Source organism: Lotus japonicus, chromosome 3 (genome assembly GCF_012489685.1).
Source record: "Lotus japonicus ecotype B-129 chromosome 3, LjGifu_v1.2".
NCBI classification, from domain to species: Eukaryota; Viridiplantae; Streptophyta; class Magnoliopsida; order Fabales; family Fabaceae; genus Lotus; species Lotus japonicus.
The window spans coordinates 28,466,123-28,478,183 of NC_080043.1; the positions used below are offsets into that span (position 1 = coordinate 28,466,123).

At 38.1% G+C, this 12,061-nt stretch overlaps 2 protein-coding genes across 2 annotated transcripts; one reads left to right on the top strand and one right to left on the bottom strand.

The window, feature by feature from the left end:
• The first annotated feature begins 4,195 nt into the window (after positions 1–4,195).
• LOC130743893 (F-box/FBD/LRR-repeat protein At4g26340-like) lies at positions 4,196–5,395 on the top strand. Its single transcript, XM_057596111.1, has 2 exons — positions 4,196–4,906; positions 4,994–5,395. The coding sequence occupies exons 1-2, from the start codon at positions 4,196–4,198 to the stop codon at positions 5,393–5,395; spliced, it is 1,113 nt and encodes a 370-aa protein (XP_057452094.1).
• Positions 5,396–10,871: 5,476 nt separating this feature from the next.
• On the bottom strand, positions 10,872–11,591 carry LOC130743894 (uncharacterized). Its single transcript, XM_057596112.1, has one exon. The coding sequence runs from the start codon at positions 11,589–11,591 to the stop codon at positions 10,872–10,874; it is 720 nt and encodes a 239-aa protein (XP_057452095.1).
• Between the last annotated feature and the right edge of the window lie 470 nt (positions 11,592–12,061).

The window sequence follows — 12,061 nt, forward strand, 5'->3', positions numbered from 1 at the left end:
CTTTCTCACTATGGCAATGACGGATCCAGTAGACAGATTGCAGACCAACCAATTGACAATTCACAAATACAATCCCACTAAAGTTGGGTAATACAAGAACATGGGTCCATAATCCATTCAAATAATGAACTTCTGAAATCCTTTACCATAGATGACAGCCAAAGCCAAGCCTTCCACTGGATAATACCTAACAAATTGTTCCAATCAGGACTGGGAAAGGCTCAACTTCAAAATCAGCAACCAACAAGCAACCTTCCACAAATTAACTTGCATCCAACATAACAAGCAAATAAACCAGCAAAAACAAGAAGGAAGAGGCATGATACAGCAGCAGCCACGAGCACAAGGAAGAACAAAAAACAAACAGTAAGATCAACTACAAGAAGAAATAGGGAAAGCTGCAAAATCTCCCAGAGAGCTGAAGCCAAAGACTACCGCAAGGACCAGATAAACAGATAAATAAGTAGCAAAGGCTCATGACTTATTTATCTGTTTATCTGGTCCTTGCGGTAGTCTTTGGCTTCAGCTCTCTGGGAGATTTTGCAGCTTTCCCTATTTCTTCTTGTAGTTGATCTTACTGTTTGTTTTTTGTTCTTCCTTGTGCTCGTGGCTGCTGCTGTATCATGCCTCTTCCTTCTTGTTTTTGCTGGTTTATTTGCTTGTTATGTTGGATGCAAGTTAATTTGTGGAAGGTTGCTTGTTGGTTGCTGATTTTGAAGTTGAGCCTTTCCCAGCTTTAGCTCTTGAATTCTAGATTGCTGGTTGCCTCTTCTTTTCTTTAGGGGAGTTTGTGACTTGCTATGGAATTTTTGAAGTGGGTTTAAGCTGCTGCTTGGCGTTTCTATCTCCTTTTTATTCATTGTATTATGTTTTCTTTTGTGCCGTATCTGATTCTATTTTTTGTTTGTCTTGCTAGTTTCTATCTGTATTGGTAATTTGGTACTATGGTCTTGCCTTTATATTTATACAATCTTTTAGTTTTTCCAAAAATAAAATAAAATAGGATAAGATTTATGCCTTAATATGAGGACTGTGAAACACAAATTAATGTTTCAATTTTGGGAATGTAAGAATAACGAATATTTTATTTATTATTTTTTTGAAAAATGAAAATTTGTTAATGCAAAACGCTATTATTATTAACTCCCAAAGTTGCACTTCCCACGTTGCACTTATCAATTCCCATGTTGCATTGCCCACGTTGCAATTAATATGGCGTGATTTTTTGTTTGTTTCATTATTTCTCTTAAGTCTTAGTGATATATACTATATAGGTACTAATTCTTTATTTAGGCCATACAAAATTCACTATATTGCATTTTCTTATACACGACCCTGTGCACGACTCCAGACGCAGCTCCAAGTCCGCTTCCTCGACCCACCACCGTCGTAGATGGAGCCCAGCAAGTCGTGGTTCCTCGAAGCAGTAGTGGCTCGAGTCCGGTGGCTAGGTAGCTGGTGGTGTGGTGATGGCTGGCGGAAATGCAATGATCACGATCTGATGCAGCAAGAAGCGTGGAGGTCACAAATTAAAGAGGAGTAGGAGATGCAGACATGCAGTGGGTGAAATAGGAAGAAGATGTAGTGTTGGTTGTAATTTGGTGGGAGGAGAAGAAGATTGGGGAAGAAGATCGTGAAGTGAGTGGCGACTCTTGAAAGTAAGGGAGAAAACACAATTTAAGAAATTTGAAAATGAAAAAAAAATTTAAATTGAAAAAAAACTAATTACTATAAATAAAAAAAATCAAAAAGCTAATATTCATTAAATTAATAAAAATATTAATTAGTAAACAATAACCTTTTATATTATTTATTCAATTTATTATGAATGTCAAAAGCAAATCATCCTACTCTTTATGGATCGTAGTTTGGGTGTTGTTTGGTAGGTTGGTAAGATTAGGGCTCCTGTTGTTGCTTTTTTTTGGTCGGGCTTGGTAGGCTCTGGTTGCTGCTTTTGGGTTTCTTTTGATCCTTCTGTACTTTATTTCTTATCAGGAAAATTTTTTGTTGTTGAAAAAAAATTATGAATGCTAAAACTTTTTAATTATTTTTTTTTTGAAAGCTAAACTTTATTAATGAGAAATTGCAACATAAAAACAAACCAAGTGAGACAAACAAGGCAAAACGCACAAAACCAAACAATCACCCTCCCAAAGCAAGACACTCCTAAATCCAATAAGGGTGATCTCGCCTAACCTGAGCTTCTAAACCCTTACGCATAAGAGCGTATGAGCCTCTAGGACGCAATCTGAGTTCCTTTCCAACTAACCAAATTCTCTTTGCCCTAATAGAAACCCCTTCTTCGCCAGCAACGGGCTCTAGGAATTCTCGCGGCGGCTCGACCTTTTTATTGCGGCTTCCTTTAGAGCGACCACGTCGTGACCCACCAACCTTCTCTGTTGGGCTGGGCTTCGTCTCCAAATTTTTCAAACCAACCGCCACATCAAGTGCTGCCTGTGTTGAAGACAAAGCCCCCATAACCGATAAAAACTCTCCTACAGATGGAGACTGGGATTATACCTTCTCCAAACCCCCCACTCCACCAAGGACATAATCACAAATTGATTAATTTTAAAAATAATAATAATAAGTCAATCACATTTAGGTCATTGAGTAATTTCCACGGTCTATTGTTTTTGCATTGAACCCAACCTAAAAAGTCTATCATATTATAGTGAATAATAAAAAATATTAATAAATTAATAATACATTAATAATAATGATAATATTCATTATTAATGAGTAATATTTTATATTATTTAATAATTTTATAAATTTTCAATTTCGGTCATTTAAAAAAATATTAATATAATTTAATTAAAATTGCTACTCACAATTTGTAGATTTTAAAAAAATAACAAAATATAATTAATTAATCTTTTAATATATAAAAATATAATAATTATTTAAATAAGTATATATATATATATAATTTTTTTTGACATTATATATATATATAATTGACTTGACCTATACATTAATAATATTAATTATTTATCAATAAAATTTTATATAATATTTTAATTAATAAATAATATTTAATTTATATTTAAAATATTTAAAATAAAAAAATAAAAATGATTGTTTTGGAAATGAAATTATCAATTAACTTGAGACAAAATTAGAAATAAAGATAACAAAAAGTAAAATAAAAAATTCTATAACAAATACTAATTAGCAATTAATTAACTTTTATATTAATCATTATATTCCTTTCTACTTGTGAAACTTTTAAATTTCTTATATTTAAAATTAAATGTCTATATGAGCTAATATTTTATAATTAATAAAAACTTGAATTTACCTTTAAAATAAAAATAATGCATATTAATAATCTTTTATAGTCTTACCTAATTTTAAAATAATTCATTTTCTCATATCTTAAAATTAATAATTATAGTTCTTAATAAAAGTCTGAGGAATATTAAATATTTTTTTTCATTAGTAAAAAGATTAATTAATTATCTATTGTCATTTTTTATTTTTATATTAATTTTAAAACTTATTATGATTTTTACTAAAAAATCAATATATATATAATTAAAATTGACTTTTAATTTTCATTAATGAGAATATTAATTAATTATTTTATATCATTTTCATTATTATTCATATATTAATTGTCAAACTTTTTATAAATATAACAAAAAATATTTTTTTTCCTTCAAAATAACAGTAGTAAGTTTTTAATAATTGTTCTTTGTTAATAATTGTATGATCTATTAATTTTTCAATTTCTTGTACAAATAAATATTTATTGTGTATGAATTGTAAATAGTTTGCATATTAATTATCAATCATAATATGTGAAAAAATAATAAAAATATAAACCAATATTAATAATTAAAATAATTTTTATAAATAAATAATTTAGAAAAAATAATTTTAAAACTTCAAAATATCACAAGAAGTTATTTACTATTAAATATAACATATGTGATTATTATTTGAAAAAAAATTATTTAAATATATTTTTGATCTATATATACTAGTAAAAATGACTTGCGGAAGCACATGAGAGAAAACTAATCATCACCAAAGTTGAAATGAGGCAACAAGAAACCCTATCCACTTGACCCAACACGTAGATCGCAAATCTATGTTTCGCCCACCATGACAACCTCTCTATTCTCTTTTGTTCTCCCATCGATGATCTAGCCTAAAATTTTCTAGCCAAAATTAAAGTCAAATAACAATGGCAGACAATATCAGCATGTTGCCTGATGATGTCGCGTGTCGCATTCTCTCTTTTCTTCCAACTCAAGATGTGGTTGCAACATCTCTTCTTGCAAAGAGATGGCTGCGACTATGGCTCTCAGTTCCTAGCCTCTACTTTGACGACCGAAGCTTTCTCACAAACAAAAAACCCTATGATCGCTTTAAGAAGTTCATATATGCTATCATTTTCACCAGAGGTGCGCATCGACCCCTTAAAAGTTTTTTTCTCCAATGCAGGTCCTCCAAATTTGACATTTCTGAATCAGATCTCAACATATGGGTTGAGCTTGTAATAAAATTTAAACTTGAGGACCTCCAAATCAAGTTGCGCGTGATTTCTGAGCTGAATTTGAGGAGCCACCGCATTTTCACCTGTAATAGTTTGGTTATTCTCAAGTTGGCGGGGTTAAAGCTGGATGTATTTTCTTCTGTTGACCTTCCCTTACTCAAAACTATATATTTGGATGATATTATCTTTCCTGGATGGCAATATGTTGTCCAACTTCTTTCTGGGTGTCCAATTGTTGAGAATATGCATGTGAAGTTCATAGGATCCTTGGATGACCCTCCTTATAGTAATGAGAATTTTAAGATCTTATCTAAGTTGGTCAGAGCAGATATACGTGAAGTGGTTGAAGATATTCCTTTGAAAGCAATTTGTAACGTAGAATTTCTTCGCATTGACAAGGTTTGAATGTGTGAAAATATACAATATATTGCCTTTTTTTTAGAAAATGTTACTAATGTTTCTTATTTTTCTTTTTAATCTTTGCAGTACACTGATGACGTTCCATTTTTTCCTAATCTAACTCATTTGGAGCTCATATGTGGGTGTGGTATGAACTGGAATATGGTACTTGAAATGCTCAAGAAGTGTCCTAAGCTTCAAACTTTTGTCATTAATTTGAGGACATGTTATACTAGTGCGGTTTGGACCCTCCCCAATTTCGTTCCAGAATGCCTGTCTTCACAGCTTAGGAAGTTTTCTATTAAATGTTGTAAAGGCACAGAAGGTGAACTGCATTTTGTTAAATATATTATGCAGAATGCACGGGTTTTAGGGGCGATGACAATAGGCATTTGGTATTCCATAAGAATAGAGCGCAAATTTGAAATACTACAAGAATTGTCCTTATGCCCGAGGAGCTCTTTGATTTGTGAACTTTCATTTAAATAAAAACAAATCACGGGTTCTAGTTAGGAGCTTCAAAATGTGTTTAGATGATTGCATTTGTCTACAGCAATAAAATTTTAAGCATTAAGGATTTGAAGTACATGGAACTTTTATTTTTTATAGCCCTTTATTGTCGTACATTTTCTCCACTAATGTTTTTAATTAAATGACTAGCTACTGTGAAGTCTTTTGGGTACAATTTTCACGATTAGATTTACACCTATATGTGCTCATTTTCTAGTTACTTTTTGGCTAAATATTGATATGACACATTGGTTTTGGTCTCCTGTGTCGCAAGCTTCAAACTTTCGTTCTTAATATGAGCTTAAGTTTTGATAATGTGGTTTGGAACTCCCCTTATCTTGTTCCTGAAGCCTTTCTTCACAGCCTAGGAAGTGATCTAATACAAATTATAAAGACATCAAAAGTGAGCTTCATTTCGTAAAATATTTTATGCAGAACTCAGGAGTTTTACGGACGATGGCCATATGTACTAGGTCTTCCTTTAGGATAGAGTGCGAATTTAAAATGCTACAATAATTGCCTGTATCCCAAAGAGTTTCTACAATTTGTTAATTTTCATTTGAATAAAACTAAATAACAACGTTAATTCGGAGATGCAACTTGTGTTTAGATGACTGTATTTGTCTACGAAAATTCTATTAAATAGTGTTAATGTTTTGAAGGAGAGGAAATTTGTACTTTTTAGAATGATAGTCCTATAATGTCATATATTTTCTTAACAAAGTGAAGATTTGTGTTTTTAATTAAATTACTAGCTATTGTAAAGTCCTCTATGTAACAGTTTTACGAGTTGAGTTACACTTATATGTGCCAAATTTTTTTTGGTTATTGGTTGGCTAAATATTTATATGATACAATAACTAGTGTATGAATATACTCTTCAATTAAAACCATTGTCGTGTTGGTGGAGAGTGGACCTAGTAGAGAATAATCATCTAATGAAATTTATTTTTTATATTAAGCATGCACATATGATATGAGGACCACATGGAAGTAATCATAGCAAACTGGGTAACAATTTATAGGTGAAATATAAGCAAGCTCGATCCAATATATATATTTATAAGAAACATACTTATGACAAGATTATTTTCTTAGTTTTAATTATTTATGTTTACTATTTAATTTTCCTTCATGATGAAAGAGTCTTCTAGATCGCAATCTAACCATAATATGGAAGAAAAAGATAACACTTTGAAGTCTTCTAGTTTTGTTGAATGAACAGGTTGACTAGTCTTTCCCTTAACTGTACTTCATTTTTTAACAACAATAGTCCATTGAGATAATAAAAGTTTGAGAAGAACACTCTCAAGAAAGAAGACAATAAAAACACAATCCTACACCAATAAGAAAAACCTAACACTCAAAACCTAGCCTATAACTCTTTACAAACCCCAGCTAGTAATGACTAATATGAGAGAATAAGAACCGAAACTAGACATACAAAAACCTATATAATTTGAACAAAGACAATTAATACTAATTCTTCTACGAAAGGATGTGAAACCTCTATAATCTGAAACAACCAAAATACTTCAATCCCTCCATGGTTCCTGCCATATGAATGTCCCTAAAAGGCATGGATTAACCCATCTTCGATTAAGTCATTGCTGCCTCCATCAATCTCAAGAGCTACACTAAGATTCTACACTAATATTCTGCAGTTTACATTATTGAAAAATGAAGGAAAATCAGATCATAAAAATAATGGAAGTTTGCTGAAGATGAAATTTAGTACTGAAGGAAATATTTTCCGTGTCTATTATTGATAATAGATGAGGTATTTATACAAAATACAGTTGACTAAATAATAATGACTAAACCTAATTACCTACGTAATTACAGGAAATAGAATAAATAAATTATTCCTAATGTTCTATTCTATCACACCCCCGCAGTCGAAGCGGGAGGTTCACCGACGCTGAGACTGGAACGAAAATCATCAAAGAGGACCCGAGGAAGGCCCTTAGTAAAAATGTCCGCAATCTGATGACGGGAAGGAACATGAAGGATGCGAGCCTGGCCACGCGCGACCTTTTCCCGAACAAAGTGGATATCCATCTCGATATGTTTGGTACGCTGATGGTGCACTGGATGTCCAGAGAGATAGATGGCACTAACATTGTCACAGTGGACCAATGTTGCCTGAGAGAGAGGAAAATGAAGCTCTAGAAGTAAATTGCGGATCCAACAAGACTCGGAGACAACATTAGCAACACCCTGGTATTCAGCTTCAGCACTAGAGCGAGATAGTGTGGGTTGTCGCTTAGATGACCAAGAAATAAGATTGTCACCGAGGAAAACACAGTAGCCAGAAGTAGAGCGTCTGGTGTCAGGACAGCCCCCTAGTTAGCATCCGTATAAGAAACAAGTTTCTCAATAAGGGAGGTATACAAGTGAAGACCGTAAGTCAGAGTGCCACGAACATAGCGTAAGACACGCTTGAGAGCAAGCATATGCTCGGTGTGGGGAGCATGCATGTGCAAGCACACCTACTGAACAGCATAGGAAATGTCAGGACGAGTGAATGTGACGTACTGTAAGGCACCAGCAAGACTCCGATACAACGTGGCATCCTCACAAGGAGTCCCAGAAGAAGAACTGAGCTTCTGCTTGGTGTCAACCGGAGTAGCAGAAGGGTTGCACGACGTCATACCGGCGCGAGCAATGATCTCACTAGCATAAGTGCTCTGACTGAGGAAAAAGCCATCGGCATGCCGAGTGACAGCGATGCCAAGGAAATAACTCAGAGGACCCAAATCCTTCATAGTAAATTCAGATGCAAGAAGTGTCATAAAGGATTTGCGGAGATCATGAGAGGAAGCAACGAGGATGATGTCATCAACATATAGCAGAATATAGGCAATGCCAGTACCCCGTCGGAAGATAAAAAGGGAATGATCTGAACTGCTGTGTTGGAAGCCAATAGAGGAAACATAGTCAGCAAACCGCTGATACCAAGCACGAGGCGCCTGTTTCAGACCATAAAGAGACTTCTTCAGACGACGGACATAGTCCGGGTGCTGAGAGTCGCGGAAACCCAATGGCTGATGCATGTAGACAGTCTCATGGAGATCACCATGCAGAAAGGCATTCTGGACATCCAACTGATGAATGGGCCAGTATCTGGAGAGAGCAATGCTGAGAACTGTCCGTATGGTAGCTGATTTGACCACGGGGCTGAAAGTCTCGTCACAATCCACACCTGCAATCTGAGACCGGCCAACACCTACAAGACGAGCCTTATAACGCTCAAACAAACCATAAGACTGCTTTTTATGGCGAAAAATCCACATACATCGAATAACATTAACATCACAAGGATGGGGAACCAACTCCCACGTATTATTTCTAATAAGAGCATGAAATTCAGACTGCATAGCAGACTACCAATTAGGATCGGATAAGGCTTGTTTTGGGTTACGAGGCAAGGGTGAGATGGACGGGTCATCAATAGAGACCGAAAGACTAAACAGCTTTTTAGGTTTGGAAATACCGTGCATGCTACGGGTGGTCATGGTACGAGTTGGAGGTGCAGGTGGGACCGGAGGCAAGGGTAAAGGTATGGAAGAAGTAGGGGAGGAGATGGGGGCCAGTGAGGGCGTCGTAGAGTCAGTGGGACTCGACGGTGGGATCGAAAGGTCAGGAGGGCGTGTGGATGTAGTTTGCCAATGATAGATCTGAGAAGGAGGTAGGTCCTCGATGAAACAATCATAAGAGGACGTAGAGTCCAAGGGCAAATCAGCAAAAGGAAATCTAGATTCGTCAAAGATAACATGCCGCGAAATTATTAGTTTTCTGTTTGACAAATCATAACATTTATAACGTCTGTGATTCATTGGATACCCCAGGAAAACACACGGAGATGATTGTGGCTGTAGTTTGTTGATAGTAGCGGAAGGAAAAAGAGGAAAACATAGACAACCAAAGACACGTAAGTGTGAGTATGAAGGGTCACGATGATACAACAACTGAGTGGGGGAATCATTTCGAAGAGTCTTGCGGGGCAGAATGTTCAGAAGGTACGTTTCCATTTGAAGGGCATGATGCCAAAAGGAAGGAGGAACAGATGAATGAGCCAAGAGGGTGCGGATCATGTTGTTAATGGTGCGGATTTTTCGTTCTGCTTTGCCGTTTTGAGAAGAAGTATGAGGGCAAGAGAAGCGAAAAATAAGGCCATTAGCAGCACAATACTGGCGAAAGGAATCATTGTCATATTCACGCCCATTATCACATTGAAGACATTTAATATTTGCAGAAAATTTAGTTTTAATAAGTGTAGCAAGAGTAGTAAATATATCATAAACCTGAGATTTCTTGCTAATAGGAAACGTCCATAAAAAATCAGTGTGATCATCCAAAAACAAAACGTAATAACGATGACCAACAGTGCTTAAAATAGCAGACGTCCATAAATCACTATGCACAATATCAAATGGCCTCAAAATAATAGTTTCAGAGGAACTGAAAGGCAACCGAACATGTTTGCCTAAAACACAAGAATCACAAACAGTACTAGAACGCGAAGGTTCACAATAAATAAGTTTATTATTCCTAAGGTGATTTAAAGTTGAGGAAGCTGGATGACCAAGACGATTGTGCCAGACACCAGAAGCAAGACCAGCAAAATGAGAGGAACGGGTGACTGGGTAGAGGTCGCTGAGGCTGTTACATCTCAGGAGAGGCATCCTCATCTGGAAGTCAGACACCGAGAATCCAAAAGGATCAAAAGAAACAGAAACATTATTGTCAGTAGTGAGTTGTTGCACATAAATTAAGTTTTTAATAATTCGCGGAGTGTGCAAGACATGGTTGAGTGCTAAAGGTTTGTGAGGGGTGGGAATAGAAGTGTGTCCCGAACCCTGAATTGGAATGCCCTGACCACTACCAACTATCAGTTTCTGATTTAAATGACTTAAATTAGAATAAGACGTGAGAGTACCTTGAGATGCCGCAGTATGGGACGAGGCGCCGGTGTCCATGTACCACGTGATGTCTGGAGGAGTCAAGGACATGGTGTGCATGGCAGCAGCAATATCAGTGGGTGCTGGAGAAGCAGTAGCGTGTAGGCTTGAGAACGCTGACCCAGAACGCCGGGTTGTTGTGGAGGACCCATGGGACGCGGCCACTGAGAGGTGGGGTAAGGACAAGGAGGCATGCCCCAAGGGGGAGGAGCCCAACCAGGGGGAGGAGCCCAACCCCAGGGATTCCAGGATGCCTGCGGAGGTGGGCGCCATGGCGGAGGAGATGCAGCAGGGGAACCAGAGGAGCCAGATGATCCAGGATAACGGGAGCCACCTTTCTTCTTAGGTTTGCCAGAACTACCCTGATAATTACGATGTTGCCCTGACCCATAACGATGGTTGGAGTGTCCCTGATCGCTGCGGTAGGTGGGGCGCTGCTGAGAGTAGTCAACGGAGGCCTGTGGACGGGAAGCAGAGGTGTGCAAAGCAGTCTAAGAGGCCGGACCTGACATCTTGGCGAGATCAGATTCCTCTAGAATCAGCATGGAATGGACCTTGAGGAAAGGAGGCAAAGGCTCGCTCTGACGGATCAGGGTGGCAACACCACGAAAAGGCTCAGTGAGACCAGAGACCAACTGAAGAACAAGACGATGGTCACTGACTGGGGCACCAACATTCCTCAACTGATCAGAGATATGTTTCAGACGCTGACAATAGGCCGAAACATTAGGAAAATCCTCCATGCGAGTGGAGACGAAATCCTGGTCGAGAGCGACAGCACGGGAGTTCTGATTGTCCTCAAACATAGAAGCTATACGGTTCCAAGTAGCCATAGCAGTAGAACCTTTTTCCATAACAGTGGCGAGGAGGTCAAAGGAGATGGTGGAATAAATCCACTGTTTGACAGTAGAGTAAAGAGTGGCCCACCGGGCATAGGAAGTATCGGTGCGCGCAGGAGGCTCCATGCCAACTTGAGGAATGATGTGGTGGAGCACCTGAGTGGCGTGAGCATAAGTTTCAAACAATTCAGCCCACAAGGCATAATGATCCTTGTCGATCTCGAGTTTAAAAGGAATGTTGTTTTTGATATTGGTGACAGCAAGGGCCGGATGAAAATCGGGCTTGGTAGAGGAGGACGACTGTGCCGTGGGAGTCGGAACCATAGTGGTGTCGTCGGTTGGAGAGTCAGTGGTGGAGGTGGATGTAGCCATAGAACCTGCAAAACAAATTAAAGGTTTTTTTTTGTATAAAAGTTGCTGGCAGGTGCGGTTGGACCGGGTTTTATGGAACCGGTCCGGTCTGGGCGAGCCGGTCACTGACGAACCGGGAGGCCAAAAACAGGAAAAAAAAAAAAAAAAGAAACACATGCAGTAGAGGACGCGGGTCAGGTCCTCTTGATTCTGGCTGTGCACGGGCGGAAGCAGCCAAACAGGAGCAGTGATTGAGAGGATGGGCGCGGTTGGACGGCGCGAGGGACGGCGGAGGCCGGTCGCTGGCGGCTGGGCGTCCGAACGATGGATCTGGGCACGGTGGTCCTGCTCTGAGAAACACGCAGTCACAAGAGGAGAGGAAGAACCTGTGCGGCGTAGGGAGGGTTCTTCGCAGGGAGAGGAAGAACCGATGAGAGCAAGGGAGACCGACGGGGGCGCAGGAGAGAGGGGAGCGCGGCGGCGGCGGCGGA